The sequence below is a fragment of the Pogona vitticeps genome, chromosome 13 (assembly GCF_051106095.1).
Source record: "Pogona vitticeps strain Pit_001003342236 chromosome 13, PviZW2.1, whole genome shotgun sequence".
In the NCBI taxonomy this organism is placed as follows: Eukaryota; Metazoa; Chordata; class Lepidosauria; order Squamata; family Agamidae; genus Pogona; species Pogona vitticeps.
In genome coordinates, this window is record NC_135795.1 from 21,479,863 (window position 1) to 21,495,521 (window position 15,659).

Consider the following 15,659-nt stretch of genomic DNA (forward strand, 5'->3'; position numbering starts at 1 on the left):
GTTTCAACAGGCTAAGGGTTAGGCAGGCCTTGGTCTTAACCAGCTGCCTCCAGCCCAGGGCAAAGCTGCAGCCACTCAAATGTTCCTGGGGAGCCCCTGGCACACAAGGAGGCCTAGGAAGCCCCTCTGCTCTCTTGGGCCGCGGAGCGAAGGCTGAGGTCTCACCATCCGACTACCGTTCACTAGGCAGCTCAGCTCCCCAGGGGAGTCACTGTGCCGGAGGTCCACATCATGCGGAGAGACGAACAGCTTCCTGTGGTGCAGGTCAAAGAACTCCACCTCCGTCAGGCCCACCCGTCGGGCATCACCCCAGTTGGAAAGGACCTCCACAGTGATGTAAATGGCATCCCGGACTTCCAGCTGCTCCTACAAGGAGATGCGTTCAGGACAACCTGTGGAAGCTCATCTGGAAGTCAACCCACCTATTCGGCTGAAGGCTGCCCTGGACAGAGACCTCAAGAGGACACAGATCTCAACCATAGAAGCGGGAAAGAAAAGCAGAGGGCACCGTCCCTGCCCACATGGCTCTTGCTCCATGCCAACCAGGAAAAGGAGACCCCTGGGAGCTGTTCCCTTCCAGGCAACCAGCTGAGGAGGCCTGCCCTCCCTACACCTTCAGAAGGCCCTCCCTACACCTTCAATGGCAACCAGGCGCCTGCAGGAAGTTGCCTTCGCCAAAGGGGGACACTCTCCAGTTCCATGCAGCTGCAGCCCTCAGGGGGTCAAGTGCCAGCTCTCAGTTCTCCACCCTCATTCAACTCACAGCCTTATTTCCACAGAACTGGGCAAGGATGGCCTTATGACAATGTTCTGAAAACTCTCGCATCCTACCAGAATGCGTGGCTCTGGCTGTTCCGAGCCCAACACGGCAGGGCTACGGCAGGGAGACTGGCTCTCAATCTCTTGCAACACTTTCAGAAGCTTCTTTGGATGCCTGGAGGAGGAAAAGGGAGCAATGCTGGGGTAATCAAAGGCAAAGCAGCAGGGCAACCAACGTAGCCCCCCCCCCCCCAATCAACAACCTGTTGTCGGTGTTCAACTGGACCCTGAGCAGCCAAGACGAAATCACGGGGCCACTTAGAAAACTGGCTTTGGCTCAGGGAGCAAGTTTGGCTGACGGGCAAGGTTGAGGCCCTCTTTCAGAAGGCCGCAGGTGCCTCCAAGCGTTAGCCAGCCCAGGTTCATTCAGCTCCCACCAAGTGCCCTGTCCACTCAGGCCCTGCCCTTCTGGCCTAGATTTTGGGAGCACCACCGTCCCTCGTGCTCTGAGGAGGCAAACCAGCCCCAAACCTCCTCTCTTGCCACCTACGCCAGAGTTGCAGAGCCAGCCTTCCCAGCTCCTCACCCCCAGGATCACCGGAGAAATCACCCAACCCGAAAACGCTTCTTCCCCATGTCTGCCCCTTGTGTCCAAGGTCTCCCAGGGGCCCCTCAGTCCTCTCCTCCGCAAAACAAAGGCAAGACTGGACAGAGGCCGGGGGTGGCAGAGGGCCAGGGTGAGTCAAGGTGGCACAACCCCACACAACTGGGAACAGACTCTCAACACACACACACACACCTGCTTCCCAGCAGCCCTGTCCCTTCGGTGGCTGTAGAGATGGCTGCTCCCTCCTGCGCCTTTGGGGGAGGCCCATGTGTTCCTGAAGAAAATGGCAGTGGCTGCTGCGGAAGAAGGACAGAATGAACACAGAGGCCCCGGACGTCAGTGGCCTCTTCCAGGGCTCTGTGAGAACCAGGATGTTGGGCCATGCAGGGAGAACGGGGGAGGGGGAAGGAGCACACAGGAGGCTATGTTTTCGTTTGCAATGATCCTTGTTCTTTCTCTTCTTCCTCCCTCCCACCCCCAGCCCCACCCCAAAGAATAGATCTTCCTGGTTTTCCAAACCTCCCACTCCTCCAAGCTCAGCCTTCCAGGAGGAGATCCCGTGCCCTTTCTGCCATCACACTCGGAGAGAGATGGAGGGAGACACTCACCCTCCAAGGACCCTCAGTCCCCCACAGCAGCGCCCTGGTTGCCAAGCCTGGGAGCAGGGAGGGCTCTACAGCCATGCGCTCTCTGCCAATCTGATCCATAGAGCTTTCCGTGGGACCAACTGACCCAGAGAGCACGTTTGGGGGGGGGGGGACAGGCGGGGTAGAGAGACTGCAGGTGCTCCTGACCTCTGCAGAGACGGCTTGCTCCTCCTGCTCGGGTCCTGGCTGCTTCCGGAGAATCTCCTGCTGCAGGGCCTCGTTTTCCGCTTGCACAGCTTTCAGGACCACGGAGGCTGAACGCACGGGGTCCTTCTTCTCGCAGATGTTCTTCCGAGTGGCCGAGAGGGGCCTTTCTGATCGGCTCACCGGCCCTGATACCAGAGAAGTAGAACACGCCTGAGCAACGCACTTTCGGAGCGCGCTAGCAAGTCTGTCCCAGGGAAGTTGAACAGGTTCTGGAGTCATGACACAAGGAACTCTTAGAGACATCCCGGGACTGACCCGGGACACACGAGAGGAGAAAGCTGCCCCTCTTTCTCCAGCTCAGGATGGGACGCCCGGTCTTGTCCCTGGTGCAAGCCCCCAGCCCCGTCAAGAGGCGGAAGGAGGGAAGGCCTTCCCCACCCCGCAAAGCAATCTCCATTAAGCCAGTCCAGTTCTGCGGGAGAGAAAGACCTGGGCCTTGGGAGCAGCAAGGGCAAGGGGCCATCTGGGGCCATGCGGGAGGGGCCGTCCAGGCCCTGTGCCCTTTCCATGGGAACTGAGTGGCGCTGGGGAATGGGAAAATGAAAATAAACGGCCACGCGCAAGGTGACCATGTCTGCAGGAATCCAAAGTTCTGCATCACAAGAAAAAAAAAAGATCACGGAGGTAGAACTGTCCCTTTGAGAACATGCTGTGGGACAAAGTCAATCACAGGCACAGCTAAGAGGAGGAGAACGACCTTAAGAAAGCCATTAACAAGCTGGACAGAGAACGACATCATGGTGAGTTTCCCTGAAGCCAGCAGAGGCCGAAGTCCATTTGGACACTGAGAAAACTGAAAGGCACCCAAGAGAAACTGGCTAAGAGCACCCAAGAGGGCCTTCGCCGAGCAAGGGGAAAAGAGCTGGAAGCTCAATCTAAGCTAGACAGCAGCTTTTGAGGGCTGGAGGCAGCTTGACAAGCCATGTTTCTGTGGGGGGGGCAGTGGAGGGTTGCCTCTATCCTCTTAGCACACCAAAGAAAGGCCACATCCTAAGAGAAATAGGCCACCCTCTTTCAGAGACTCACACCAGTCACAATGCGCTCCTTCTCCTTTCTCTGGAAGGAAGGAAATAAGGTTTTGCTTTCCTGACTAACAAGATCCCAAAGGGCTACTGACACTTGACAGCAACACATGGCAACCGGAGCAAGAAGTTCCACAGCCTGAATTCTCAAGCCAGGTCCTGGGGAAGAAACCAGCAAGGCACACCTGGCAGCTGCCCCTCTCCACCAACACAGCCTGTCCTCCTCCTGGATCAAGCTCTTCCAAGCAAAGCAGAGAATAACTGCCTCCCTTACTGGAGAGGACTCTTCCCTGTTCCTCCTGGTGCAGACCCTCAGCTTGGCTCGCAGGCCTGGTGGGGACTGTGACATATCCCAGTAGGTCACTAAGCTGCCACCAACCATTCCCTTTAAGAAGTCACACAGACCAGGGATGGATTTTTAAACAATAAAAAGAATAAGGTTTATTTTAAATACACACAGGGAAAATAAAACAATCAGGTGAATAAACTAAAGTAACGTGGCTTATTCTTACTCAGACATACACACAGTTTGGTTCACCCAGAACCCTTAACTTGAAGCACAGACCCTGAACCTATCAGTTCTGGCTAACCAACAGACACCTGAACCTATCAGGTTGGTACTCTGACACACAGTAGTACCCTGTCTGACACACAGACTCCCACAACAGCTTCTTCTTCCCAGCTGCTGCTTCGTCACAACCCAGTGTCTCACAGCATCTCTCCTTTCACCACACAGGCATCACATATTTATACAGTACAGCCCCTCCTCCTGTTGTCCCGCCTTCCACTCCCCATAGGATGGAACTTTCCCTCCAAACCCATGACAGACAGGTAACATCAGTGCTGTATGTAACACCTCCCCTCTTTATAAGTTGTTTTGTAGGGGGAAAGCTAACGTGCTTTTCACCAAAAAACAACCTGTATAAAATACACAACAACAGTTATACATACCATATTATACTTACTTATCCTTATACTCTAAGTTAACCATAGCAAATAAGCATTTAAACATTTACCATATACAATACATCCATTTACCTTTATTCATACAAACCAAATTCAAAACCAGGTACATTTAACCTTTTGTCAACATTATATACACATAGTCCATGTTCTTTCGCCGTCTTCATTCTTCAGGTCTTCTTGATAAGGCGTCAGCAACACAGTTCACTGACCCTCTGACCACCTTCACTTCAAAGTCATAGTCCTGTAGGTTTAAAGCCCACCTCATAAGTTTGCTATTGTGGGTTTTCATTGTCTTTAACCATTGCAATGGTGAATGGTCAGTACACAGAATAAAATGTCTTCCCCAGATGTAAGGCTTGGCCTTCTGGATCGCGTAGACTATGGCCAAACACTCCTTCTCCACGGTTGCCAAATGTCTCTCACCTTTTTGAAGTTTCCTACTCAGGTAGGACACTGGATGCTGGTCACCATTCTCATCCTCCTGGCACAGAACTGCTCCTACCCCGCTGTTAGACGCATCGGTGTAGATGATGAACTCCCGGTCGAAGTCTGGAGCACGCAGGACAGGATAGTTGATTAACGCCTCCTTCAACCTCTGGAACGCCGCCTCACAGTCGCTGGTCCACGGGATGCGGTCATCAGCCTTCTTCCTCGTCAGATCGGTCAGCGGAGCCGCCATCTCGCTAAACCTCGGGATGAACTTTCTGTAGTAGCCCACCAACCCAAGAAATGATTTGACTTTTTTCTTGGTGTTGGGTCTAGGCCAATCCCGAACAGCTTCTATTTTGGCCTCCAGGGGTTTTATCACTCCTCCCCCTACCATGTGACCCAAGTATTTTATTTCTGGGCTACCCAGCTGACACTTGCTGGCCTTTACTGTTAGCCCTGCTGCACTTAACCTCTGCAGCACTAACTCCAGGTGTATCAGGTGATCTTCCCAGGTATTACTGAAGATCCCTATGTCGTCAATGTAGGCCACTGTAAAGTCACTGAGCCCTGCCAAGGTCTGGTCCATCAGCCTTTGGAATGTGGCTGGTGCATTTCTGAGACCAAAGCTCAGGACTCGAAACTCATAGAGACCAAAAGGGCTGCAAAAGGCAGTCTTTTCTTGATCCCTGGGATCAATTCTTAATTGCCAATATCCCTTTACCAGGTCCAATGATGAGATGAACCGACAACCCCCTATGATTTCAATCAGGTTGTCTAGCCTGGGCATTGGGTAGGCATCAGGAGTGGTTACACGGTTTAATTTCCTGTAATCGACACAAAACCTAATGCTCCCATCAGGCTTGTCCACAAGGACTATCGGAGAGGACCAAGGACTAGAAGAGGGGACGATTATGTTCTCCCTCAGCATCTCGTCCAGCTCCTTCCGCACCTTGTCCCTATAGGGTCCCGTTACTCGGTATGGGGATACTGCCTGCGGGGGTGCATCCCCTGTGTGGATCCGATGCATCACTCCCTTCACTATCCCCGGCTTGTTGGAAAACACCTGTTGATATTTACTAAGCAGCATTTTTAGTTCTTGCTGCTGGTCTTGGGTGAGTGCAGGACTGATCTTTACCTCCTCTGGGTTGTATTTTACTTCCCCTCTACCCTCCCAGAAGGGCAATTCCGCTTCCTCACTCTCAGCTGCTTTTATCGCGAATAAAACCCTCTGTTCCCCTCTGTAGTAGGGTTTTAGGGCATTCACATGAACCACCCTCCTTGCTTGGTTCTCCTCCTGCTCTATTAGGTAGTTCAGGTCTGACATCTTGGAAATGACCCTATATGGTCCTGCCCATTTGAGCTGCAGTTTATTCTCTCTGCAGGGCCTAAGCCAAAGCACTTCCTCCCCTGGGTCAAAGTGCCTCTCTCTAGCTTTGTGGTCATACCATGTTTTCTGTCTGACCTTCTGAGCTTGCAGGTTTTCTGCTGCCAGCTCTAGATTTCTCCTTAGGTCATTCATCAAGGTGTCTATGTAAGTCACAACGTCTTGTGGGTCATCCTGGGTGATCTGCTCCCAATTTTGTTTGATCAAATCAAGGGGCCCTTTCACCCTTCTCCCAAATAAAAGTTCAAACGGACTGAACCCGGTACTGGCTTGTGGCACTGATCGATAAGCAAACAAAAGGGATTGCAGCTTCTGGTCCCAATTGTTTGGATTCTCTGCCAAGTAAGCCCTAATCATGCGCATTAGAGTCCCATTGAACTTCTCAGTTAACCCATTACTTTCAGGATGATAGGCAGTGGTTTCCTTGTGCTTTATTCCACAGATTTGCCATAAGCGTTTCATGAGCTTTGATGTGAACGATGCTCCCAAATCTGTGATTATCTCTGAGGCAAATCCCATCCTGGACATATACCCCACCAAAGCATCGGCCACTGTGTTAGTTTCAATATTAGTCAAGGGTATGGCTTCAGGATACCTTGTGGCATGGTCCACAATTGTTAGAATGAACCTGTTCCCCCTCTTTGTGGCCTTGGGCAAAGGTCCCACAATATCCACCCCTATGCATTTGAACGGAGTGTCAATCACAGGCAAAGGGCACAACTTTGCTTTGGTCCTGTCGCGGTTATTCCCCTGCCTTTGACACACATCACATTGTTTACAGAACTCCCTGATCTGCTTCCCTATGTCAGGCCAGTAGAAATTCTGTGTGATTCTCTGCTGTGTTTTGTTCACCCCTAAGTGCGCAGCAAACATGTCAGAGTGCCCCCTTTGTAAGATCATGGGGCGATACTTTTCAGGTACCACCAGCTGACTTCTGATCCCATCTCCCCCTTTTGAGATATTCCTCAGGGTTTCTCTATATAAAATCCCCTTTTTCTCCAGAAATCTCACTGGGGTTTCAGGTGTTAGCTGGGCGTCAGTCACCTGTTCAAAACACTTTTGGAGAGTGGCGTCTGCCTTTTGCTCCTGTCCAAATCTGCTGTCTGTGGTTAAGGTTTCCACCACAGCTTCTGAACTCCCCTCTGCTTCCGTCTCTGGCTCATCATTACCCCCCTGAACTGTCCCTGTGGTGGCTTGTGAGCGTGTAATCACTAGCACCCGTTTCACATGTTCAGCCAGGTCATTTCCCACGAGCACGGCTGCTGGCAGAGTCGATGAAATTGCTAGCCGCCAAACTCCCCTCCAGCCTTGAAAGTTGACAGGTACCTCTGCTACTGGCAGAGAGATTACCTGCCCCTCAATCCCTGCCACCTTCATGCTCTCATTTGGGATTATAAACTCCCTAGGAATAATATCCGGATGGCACAGGGTTACCTGGGAACAAGTGTCCCGCAGCCCCCTATACTGACGGTCAAGTATTCCTACGTCCACCCCGGCTGTCTCAAACAACTGAGAATCTGTTTTCACGAGCAAGCAGCGTTTTACCTCCACAAGAGGACCATTTTCCTCAGCCTGATCAGCAGCGGTAGCTGTTCCAGACTGAGTAGCCATGGCAACAGGCTCCCTCAGTGAGACTGAGCCTTGCTCTTTCTGGACACAGAACACAGCTTTTGGCTTGGTTCCACTAGACTCCTGAGGCACCATTCCTTTTAGCTGCTTTAATTTCTGACACTCTGAGATTAGATGACCCTTTCCCTGACAGAAATAGCATTTTCTGGTGTATTTTGATTCTCTCTCATCTTGTTTTGGTTTTCCCTCCAAAATCTGAGGTCTTAGTTTCATGTCTGAGGGCTTCCCTTCACCATGGGCCCCTCCCCCTTGCTGGCTTTTCCCTGGTCCCTGAGAGTACTTGCTGTAGGTTTCTTTGGGTTTACCCACAGATTTCCCCTCACCCAAGGGCTTTCTTATTTGGGAAATAAAATCTGCGATCTCTGCGGCTGCTGCCACAGATTTCGGTTTCCTTTCCCTCACCTGGAATTTCAATTCCCCCTGCAGGACTGAATAGAACTGTTCCAGTGCTATCAAGTCTTTAAGCTGCTCATAGGTCTCTATTCCCTCCTGCGAGAGCCATTTCTCAAGCAGCCTCACCAATTGGGCCCCCACTTGGGTAAAAGTTTGTTCTGGTTTCTTGGTGAGGGACCTGAATCTTTGTCTCAGCTGCTCCGCATTTATCCCATGTCTGGCAAACACCAGTTTTTTAAACTCTGCAAAATCTTTCATCAGTTCCTCAGGCATCTCGGCATAAACCTCAGCCAGGCTACCACTGATTAAAGACCGCATGATGGTCATCTTCTCAGTTTCCCTCACTGAGAAGTCCACAAACGCTCTTTCCACTAAGGAAAAGAACACCTCAGGACAATCTCCCTTGTGGTACACAGGGAATTTCTTCAGGTCAGCTTTAGACAGTTGGCCTCCCTCAGAATCCCTATTATTATTATTGTTCTGATTCATCAGTTCCAATTTTTTTAATTCAAACGCCATTTTCTCTCTCTGCAATTCCAATTCAATTCTCTGTCTCTCTAATCTTTCTTCCTTCTCCATTCTCTCTCTCTCTCTCTAATTCAAATTGCCGCTGTTTCTCTCTTTCCCTTTCCTCCATTTTTTCTCTCTCTAACCTTTCCTCCACTTCAAATTGCCTCATCCTCAGTTCATGCTGTTGGGCTAGGAGTATTTTTCTGAGTTCTGGGTCCTGCTCTCCTGTGCTGTCACCTTGCACTGAGCCAAATTCATCCTCAGAACCTTGGTCAATCTGGGGGTCTTTCACTTCACTCATTTCTGCTACTTGGCTTCGAGTCAAGGGCATAACCCCCCCCTCAGAACAGGCTGCTTTAAAAAGTCAAGCCTCCAAATAAAACGACCACTTTTTTCCTTCTTGCCTCAGAACCAGCCTTCTCTAGGCTGCTGTTCTTCAGCACTAACTTGCAACAGTATCGAGTCAGAGCCTACCCCCCTCTGCTGGGCCTCTCAGCTGGCAAGCTAGCTCGCTGTTGCTACGCAGTTTTGCCTCAGCTTTTTCCTGCCAAAACTAGGCTGCCTCAGAGCACCTTAATCTAAGTCTCCCCAGTTGGCACGTTCTTCTACTAGCGCACCTCCCCGTGAGGTACACCTAGAAGATTACCTACGCGCCTCAGACTGTCCCTGACTAGACCCCCCTTGCTCTGGGCACACCTGCCAAGGCTTTGCTGGACCGCTGGACAACTGGACCAGTCGTATCCCACACGCTGGACACCAATCAATGTGACAAACCCAGACCTACTGGGATATGTCACACAGTTACACTAAGCTGCCACCAACCATTCCCTTTAAGAAGTCACACAGACCAGGGATGGATTTTTAAACAATAAAAAGAATAAGGTTTATTTTAAATACACACAGGGAAAATAAAACAATCAGGTGAATAAACTAAAGTAACGTGGCTTATTCTTACTCAGACATACACACAGTTTGGTTCACCCAGAACCCTTAACTTGAAGCACAGACCCTGAACCTATCAGTTCTGGCTAACCAACAGACACCTGAACCTATCAGGTTGGTACTCTGACACACAGTAGTACCCTGTCTGACACACAGACTCCCACAACAGCTTCTTCTTCCCAGCTGCTGCTTCGTCACAACCCAGTGTCTCACAGCATCTCTCCTTTCACCACACAGGCATCACATATTTATACAGTACAGCCCCTCCTCCTGATGTCCCGCCTTCCACTCCCCATAGGATGGAACTTTCCCTCCAAACCCATGACAGACAGGTAACATCAGTGCTGTATGTAACAGGGACGTAGGGCTCAAGGCTGCCCTTCCTCCTGGCAGAGAGGCTTCGCTCCTTCTTCACAACTGCAGGGGAAAGAAGACATCCAATGGGAAAGAGGCCATGCTGGCACCCCCTTCAGAGAAAGAGCAGCTTCCAGAGGTGGCAAAGACAAAAGCAACCCAATTTTGTGAGCTGAAGGGGATCAGCTCATCTTGGCCACGGCATAATGAGGACCAAGGGGCTTCTCTGGCTCTGCTCTCCATACCAAAGCCAAAGTGTGATCGTTCCCAACAAAGCACTGAAAGGCATGGAAAGCACACCCCCACTCTCCATACACGCACAACAACTTCACACACACAGGGTCTCACAAGAGGAGAAGCAAACACCTCCTCAGCAACATGCACAGTAGCTAGCTGCACTTCAAATGAAGCCACCAGAATGTTCCCAAATTTCTCTCTTATGACTATAAAAGACATTTTTCTCTCCCCCCCCCCCCTTGTTAATGGGTTAGCTTTTTCTTCTGAAAGTCTCTCATTCAGGGTCAACTGTGCAGACAGCGAGTTAGAACACATCTAGACTTACCTGGGAAATCCAGCTTGAATTCCAGGATGGCAGGAGAAGCAACATGGAGGCGGCAGGACGGCCCACTTGCTGGAGAGGTGGCTGCACGCCTGAGGTTCAAGTCGGGGCTCCCTCTAGAAGGCTCTGTGGGCTCTTCTGCCTCAGGGGGCTCCGGAGGCACATCCTCTTCCACAGAGTCAGACTCCTCCCCCTCTGAACAGTCTTTCTCTATCCTGCTCCCACTTCTGGCCAACTCCAAGCTCTGACAGAGTTCCTGACACAAATTGCACAGAGGCAGGCCAACAAACAATCCGCATTAAGGGGCGCAGTCCTATTCCCATTGACCTGGGGGGGGGGTAATACCTCTCTGAGGCCAGCAGCGCCTGCTGATGAGCAGACTTGCAAAGGAAAAAGTCTTATATTGACATGCCCCAACCCAATGGTGGCGCGAAAGTTCCCCGGTCCCATCCCTGAAGCAGCCTGGCTAGAGAGGGCTAAAAAGAAGACAGTCTGGAGTCCTGGGCAGCCCAGGCTGCTGGAGGCGGTAACCTGTGACCTCTCGGAGGCTGCAGAGGGTCAGCCTCATCCAGCAACAATGAGGGAGGGTGAGAGTTGCAGTTCAACACCTGGACGGCCAAAGGCTGCTCACCTCTCATGCAAAGCAGACACACCGCTGGAGAAACCAAACTCCACACAATCAATCTAACAAAACAACATTTTAACAAAACAGCTTTTTTGCTGTACATATCGACTAGGTGACATTCCCAATATGGAAAATGCAATTCCCCCAAGGAACAGTACATACTACTCATCCTCCAGCTCCGTTTCTGTTGGGGGGGAGGAACCCATGGGGTTAAAACTCTCATGCTAAAAATATGTTTTCAGGTGAAACACTCAAATACATTTCCCATGAGCTTTTGAATGACCCCAGTTCCCTGCATTTCTTGCTTCGTCCTCAGTGTGTAAATGAGGGACACAGAGAAGAAAGCCTATTGAATACACAGGAATTTACCTCTGCATGAATGTGTGCTGTAAAAGCCACTCAGGGAAAATGCTAGTTATGGATGGGAGAGATCATGCAGACCTCTGGTCTCTAAGGCCTGCCCAACTGTGGCTTGAGGTCACCTTGGAAGGCCTGACGGCACAGTCCCATCAGCACAAAACACCCGGCTGCTTGGTACCTGCACATCCTCCGCATCGAGGAGCAATTGTCCCTTTCCGGCATCGCTGCTCATGCTTAGTTTCGCCTCTGGACCATAGAGCGCAGCACCACTGGGGACCAAACGTCCAGGAGACTCAAGGCTCTAGAAACAAAGATAAAGAACTCGCTGGGATTCCATTTATAGATGTTTGCCTAATTAGAAAAGACAAATTGCCAAGAGTGGAAAGTAAGGATGACACCTTTCACTCCTTGCATGGAAAATGCAATTGCACTGATAACAAGGTAAATGTCATGGTCTCTCCAGCTGAGTTTCAGAAATAATTTCTGCCAGGATAAAAACCACATCCTTAGAATACCCTGCAAATGCTCTTCAGGCTAGAAAGTAGACAGGGAACTTCTTGTACAGACTGAAGAGTTCCTTCAGAAGCAGCAGCAAACCCTCCAATGTCAACTCTAAGTTACAGGGGCTTCCCTTTCCCAGACTCATCAAAGAGAAGGAGAGAAAACATGCCAGCCTAACCGCTCCCTCTTGGGCAGAGCTCGAATCACAGTTGTTCAGTATGGAAACACCTCATAGAGTTCTCACAGACAGCTAATCCTGTAGGGTGCAACCGCAAAATAATCCAGAGCTATACAAAAGGTGGCAACTACCCATTCTTTAAGAGAAAACCAAAATCTAAGAATTCCAAGACTAAAGAGTAACTATTTTTTAAGTTACCTTATAATACCATCCAAATATTGCAGACCAACTGGTGAAACAACACAGACAAGCACACAAAGAGGCTGCAGTAGCAGCTTGAATGGCACAAGCAGCGAGGTGTTGCTGTCAAGATGCACAAGGCGTGTCAGAGACATTTGCCCGGAGACGACAGCCTCCATCATCAGGCTCTAAAACAGAGGGGAGGGCAGGCTCCCTCAGTGCCACAAAGCATCGCCCACCAGGAGTAAAGGCCTGTGGCACCGATAGCCTGCAATGCCTGAGGTTCGGAAGTTTCCACACTCTTGGAAGCGCTTCAAGTATCTCCTCAGCTGGAGCTGAGTAAAACTAGAAAGTCATAAGGGGATGAAGAAAGAAGCAGCCATCTTGCATTCGGAGTTCCTTCCTGGCAGGTGTCCCCTGGAGTCTGTGCCTTGAGGATAAGCCACCTTTTAGAAGGTGGGAGGCACACGTACCTGACAAAGATCATCTTGTTCAGGGTCCTCTGATTCCAGGTTCAGGCTTTCATAAGGTTCAAAGTCCTCGGAGTATTCAGAAGGAGGAGCAATGCAAACCCGAGATCCACTCTCTGTTTTGATTTGCACGGCTTTCTAGAAAATTGTGGAAAGTCACCACGTTTGTGTGATTCTCTCAAGGAATAAGCAGCTCTTAGAACGCAACCAAAGGTATCTCCCATGGCCTTCGGGGGGGGGGACTTTCCAAAAGAACGCTGCTAGACATTCTCTGCCTAATCTGACCGCTCGCCCATGGTGCCTTGTCCCCTCCCTCCCCTCTGTTCCAGCACCCCTCCATTTCCATGTGCTTCGCTTTTCCACTGCACCAGGATCTTGAACCCTAGAGAATTAACAAGCCAATACTACATGTCACACCTTGCACAATTTAGTATACATTAAGCTTAACCTGCAACATGGAGTTCACTGTCTATCAGACTCTAGCCTCAAACTTTGTGCTAGCCGGGCAGCTCAACAGGGGGCCAAAAGGCAACTGCCCAGCCTGCTTCACAGAGCATTTGTGAAAAGTAGTTTGCACTTAAAGGTGACGGTCCCTCCTGTTTTGCTGATGGCAACAGAAGGGAGCGCCTTGTCTCTTTTCAGCAGGACAGCAGAACAGGCTGAGGCCACACAAGCTGCATGTCTCAACACTAACAAGCTGTAGGTTCGAAAGGATTCCCATCTCTGACCAGCAACTAGTTCTAAACCCAGCAGTGGGGCAGAGGCCGTCCACAGTCTTGCCACCCAAGAAGCCTTTATAAAACGGGAGGTGTCAGGGAGTGAAGCTGAGGCTGCCTTCCCGTACCTGGAGCCACTCTCGGCGCTGGATTTTACCCGGTGCAGTCTGCGTGCCCCTCCTTTGCACATCTCCTTCTTTTAACAAGGCACTTGTGACCGTGTCTGAAGCGAAATCAAGACCGTTTGGAGACAGAGAACAAGAAAGAGCCGAAAGTTGCCAAGCGCCACCCCACCTCTGCCCCAAGGGATGAGTGACCAGAGTCCAGCAGTGGGAAACAGGTGGCCGTAGAAATCGCAATGCAGCCTAGAAATCACCAGGGCTGCAGCTGGAGGGCCACACCTTTTGCCCCCTCAGAGTCTACAATCTCAGACATACATGGCAGGCTTTGCCAAGAGAAAAAGGAACAATTGGGGGGCTTGGGTTGCAGGCATGCCCTTGGCATTCTCTAATTTGCTTGTTTTGTAGAAACTAGGTTTCACCACAACCCATCTGTATGTGTCAAATTTAGAAAGCAAAAGAGCAAGCCTAGGCAACATTCTTAATGCCACGGCATAACATATCCACAATGAGTGATCCCAAGTTTCATCTTAGCTGAGGCTCAAGCCCTCTTTGCAAGATTCTGTCTGTTCCCGGTGTAGCAGTCTAAATGCGTTTGTAGCTGCAATTATGAGAAGAAACTCACCGTTTCCCCGGACTATTCGTTCACCTCTTCTGACAAAGTTCCGCAGGTTCACTTGCTTGCTGTTGTTCCTCGGTTCTGAGTTAGCACCATTCACGTATAAAGTAAATCCCTGTTCCAGCTGCTCCAACTTGATCTGTAAGGGGTCTTTTCTTCTGAGTTGTTTCAATATCCTAAAACAAATGGTGCACCCAGTTTCCAACCTGGGGTTCTCCATGGATGATCCCGCTCACTGTACAAACAAGCCATTTTCACCAAGAACAGGGGGATATTGGGGTTGCCCCCCCCCCCAATGGGACTGAAAAGAGACTCAGCAATGAATCAGAAAGCTTGCAAAGCCATGACGGAAACCTTTCTAGCTGTCCTCCTACAGTACTTTCAAACCTGTCATAAATCCGAAGGGGTTGCAGGTGGAGAAAGAGGAGCTGTGCTGAAACCTGACCCTCTTCTTCCCTGAGGGGTTCTGCTATGGATGGGGGGAAGGCTTCCTGTCCTGGAAGGAATCAGTAACATGAGCGTCTGAGTATTCACACCTGCTTGGTTTCCTATTGGGTTCCCAAATGGAACGTTGTACTTTACTTAACAGGATGCCACCTCCCTGCCTAACTTCTGCAAGCAGTTTCAGCCCATCCTGTCCGAATCTTCCTGTTCAACTCCATGGACAAAAAAGGAGTATGAAGCTGCCTCTTCAAATAGAGAAAACCTTGCCTTTAAGAAAGAAATCCAAGAGACCTTCAAGATTTGAGGCAGCTTCCTTCCTGCCACGGATTGATCCTATCCTGAACCGGCCCCAAAACTCCTTTCCTTGGCATACCTGTTTCTCTGCTGAAGCAGTACTATGTACTCATCATGTTTCTCATCAAAGTCAGTCACCATATCCTTCGGTTAAGCCTAAAACACAAAACAAAACCAAAGCTTTAAAAACCCAAGCAGGATTACTTGGAATGATCACCCACTTAATTTCAATATGTTTTGTGGAAACCAAGATGCCAGAATTTCTTGAACGAGATAACTGCTTTAAGACTAAACTTTGCTGAATCTGAGCTGCCAGGCAATACAGTATTGTTATTACTGTATTGGGTGCCGTCAAGCCCCCTCAGCATCCCCGCTCAGCTGTTGCAAAGGCAAGGGCGTGGTTTCTCTTAGGGAGTCGATCCATCTCACGCCTGGTTTTCCTCATCTCCTGCTGCCTCCCTTTTCTACTGGCATCAGGGTTACCATAAAATGAGGGAAGGGATTACGAGGCGTCTAATGAAGGATCCAGAGAACGAGTCTCTCTCTCTCTCTCTCTCTCCCCGTTGGGGTGGGGGTTGAAGAGAAATCCCTGCCGGCCGGACCAGGTGGGGCTCCGGCACTATCCTCGCGCTGGCTGCCTGGCTGGCTGAAGGCCGCCGCCGCCGCCGCCGCCGCCGCCACGAGCTCTGAGAGGCCCGGCCCTCGCGTGGGGCGGGCGAAGGAAGGCAAGCAGAAGGAGGCGAGG

General features: G+C 50.5%; 1 protein-coding gene across 5 annotated transcripts in view; it reads right to left on the reverse strand.

Annotated features, from left to right (window-relative positions):
• KATNIP (katanin interacting protein) overlaps positions 1-15,659 on the reverse strand; it is a 29,459-nt gene that overhangs the window by 13,630 nt on the left and 170 nt on the right. For 2 of the 5 annotated variants that reach the window (XM_020811973.3, XM_078381356.1), the window contains exons 2-13: positions 14,994-15,070; positions 14,183-14,352; positions 13,567-13,661; positions 12,726-12,860; positions 11,572-11,694; positions 10,412-10,664; positions 9,852-9,912; positions 3,517-3,578; positions 2,161-2,345; positions 1,559-1,662; positions 832-934; positions 166-366 (exon numbers count right to left, since the gene is read on the reverse strand). In XM_020811973.3, the coding sequence (XP_020667632.3) occupies positions 166-366; positions 832-934; positions 1,559-1,662; positions 2,161-2,345; positions 3,517-3,578; positions 9,852-9,912; positions 10,412-10,664; positions 11,572-11,694; positions 12,726-12,860; positions 13,567-13,661; positions 14,183-14,352; positions 14,994-15,055 (1,554 nt within the window). In that variant the 5' untranslated portion in view covers positions 15,056-15,070. Of the gene's footprint in view, positions 1-165; positions 367-831; positions 935-1,558; positions 1,663-2,160; positions 2,346-3,516; positions 3,579-9,851; positions 9,913-10,411; positions 10,665-11,571; positions 11,695-12,725; positions 12,861-13,566; positions 13,662-14,182; positions 14,353-14,993; positions 15,071-15,420; positions 15,599-15,659 lie in introns of those variants that run through there. The other 3 variants (XM_020811974.3, XM_020811976.3, XM_078381357.1) reach the window with 3 other exon arrangements.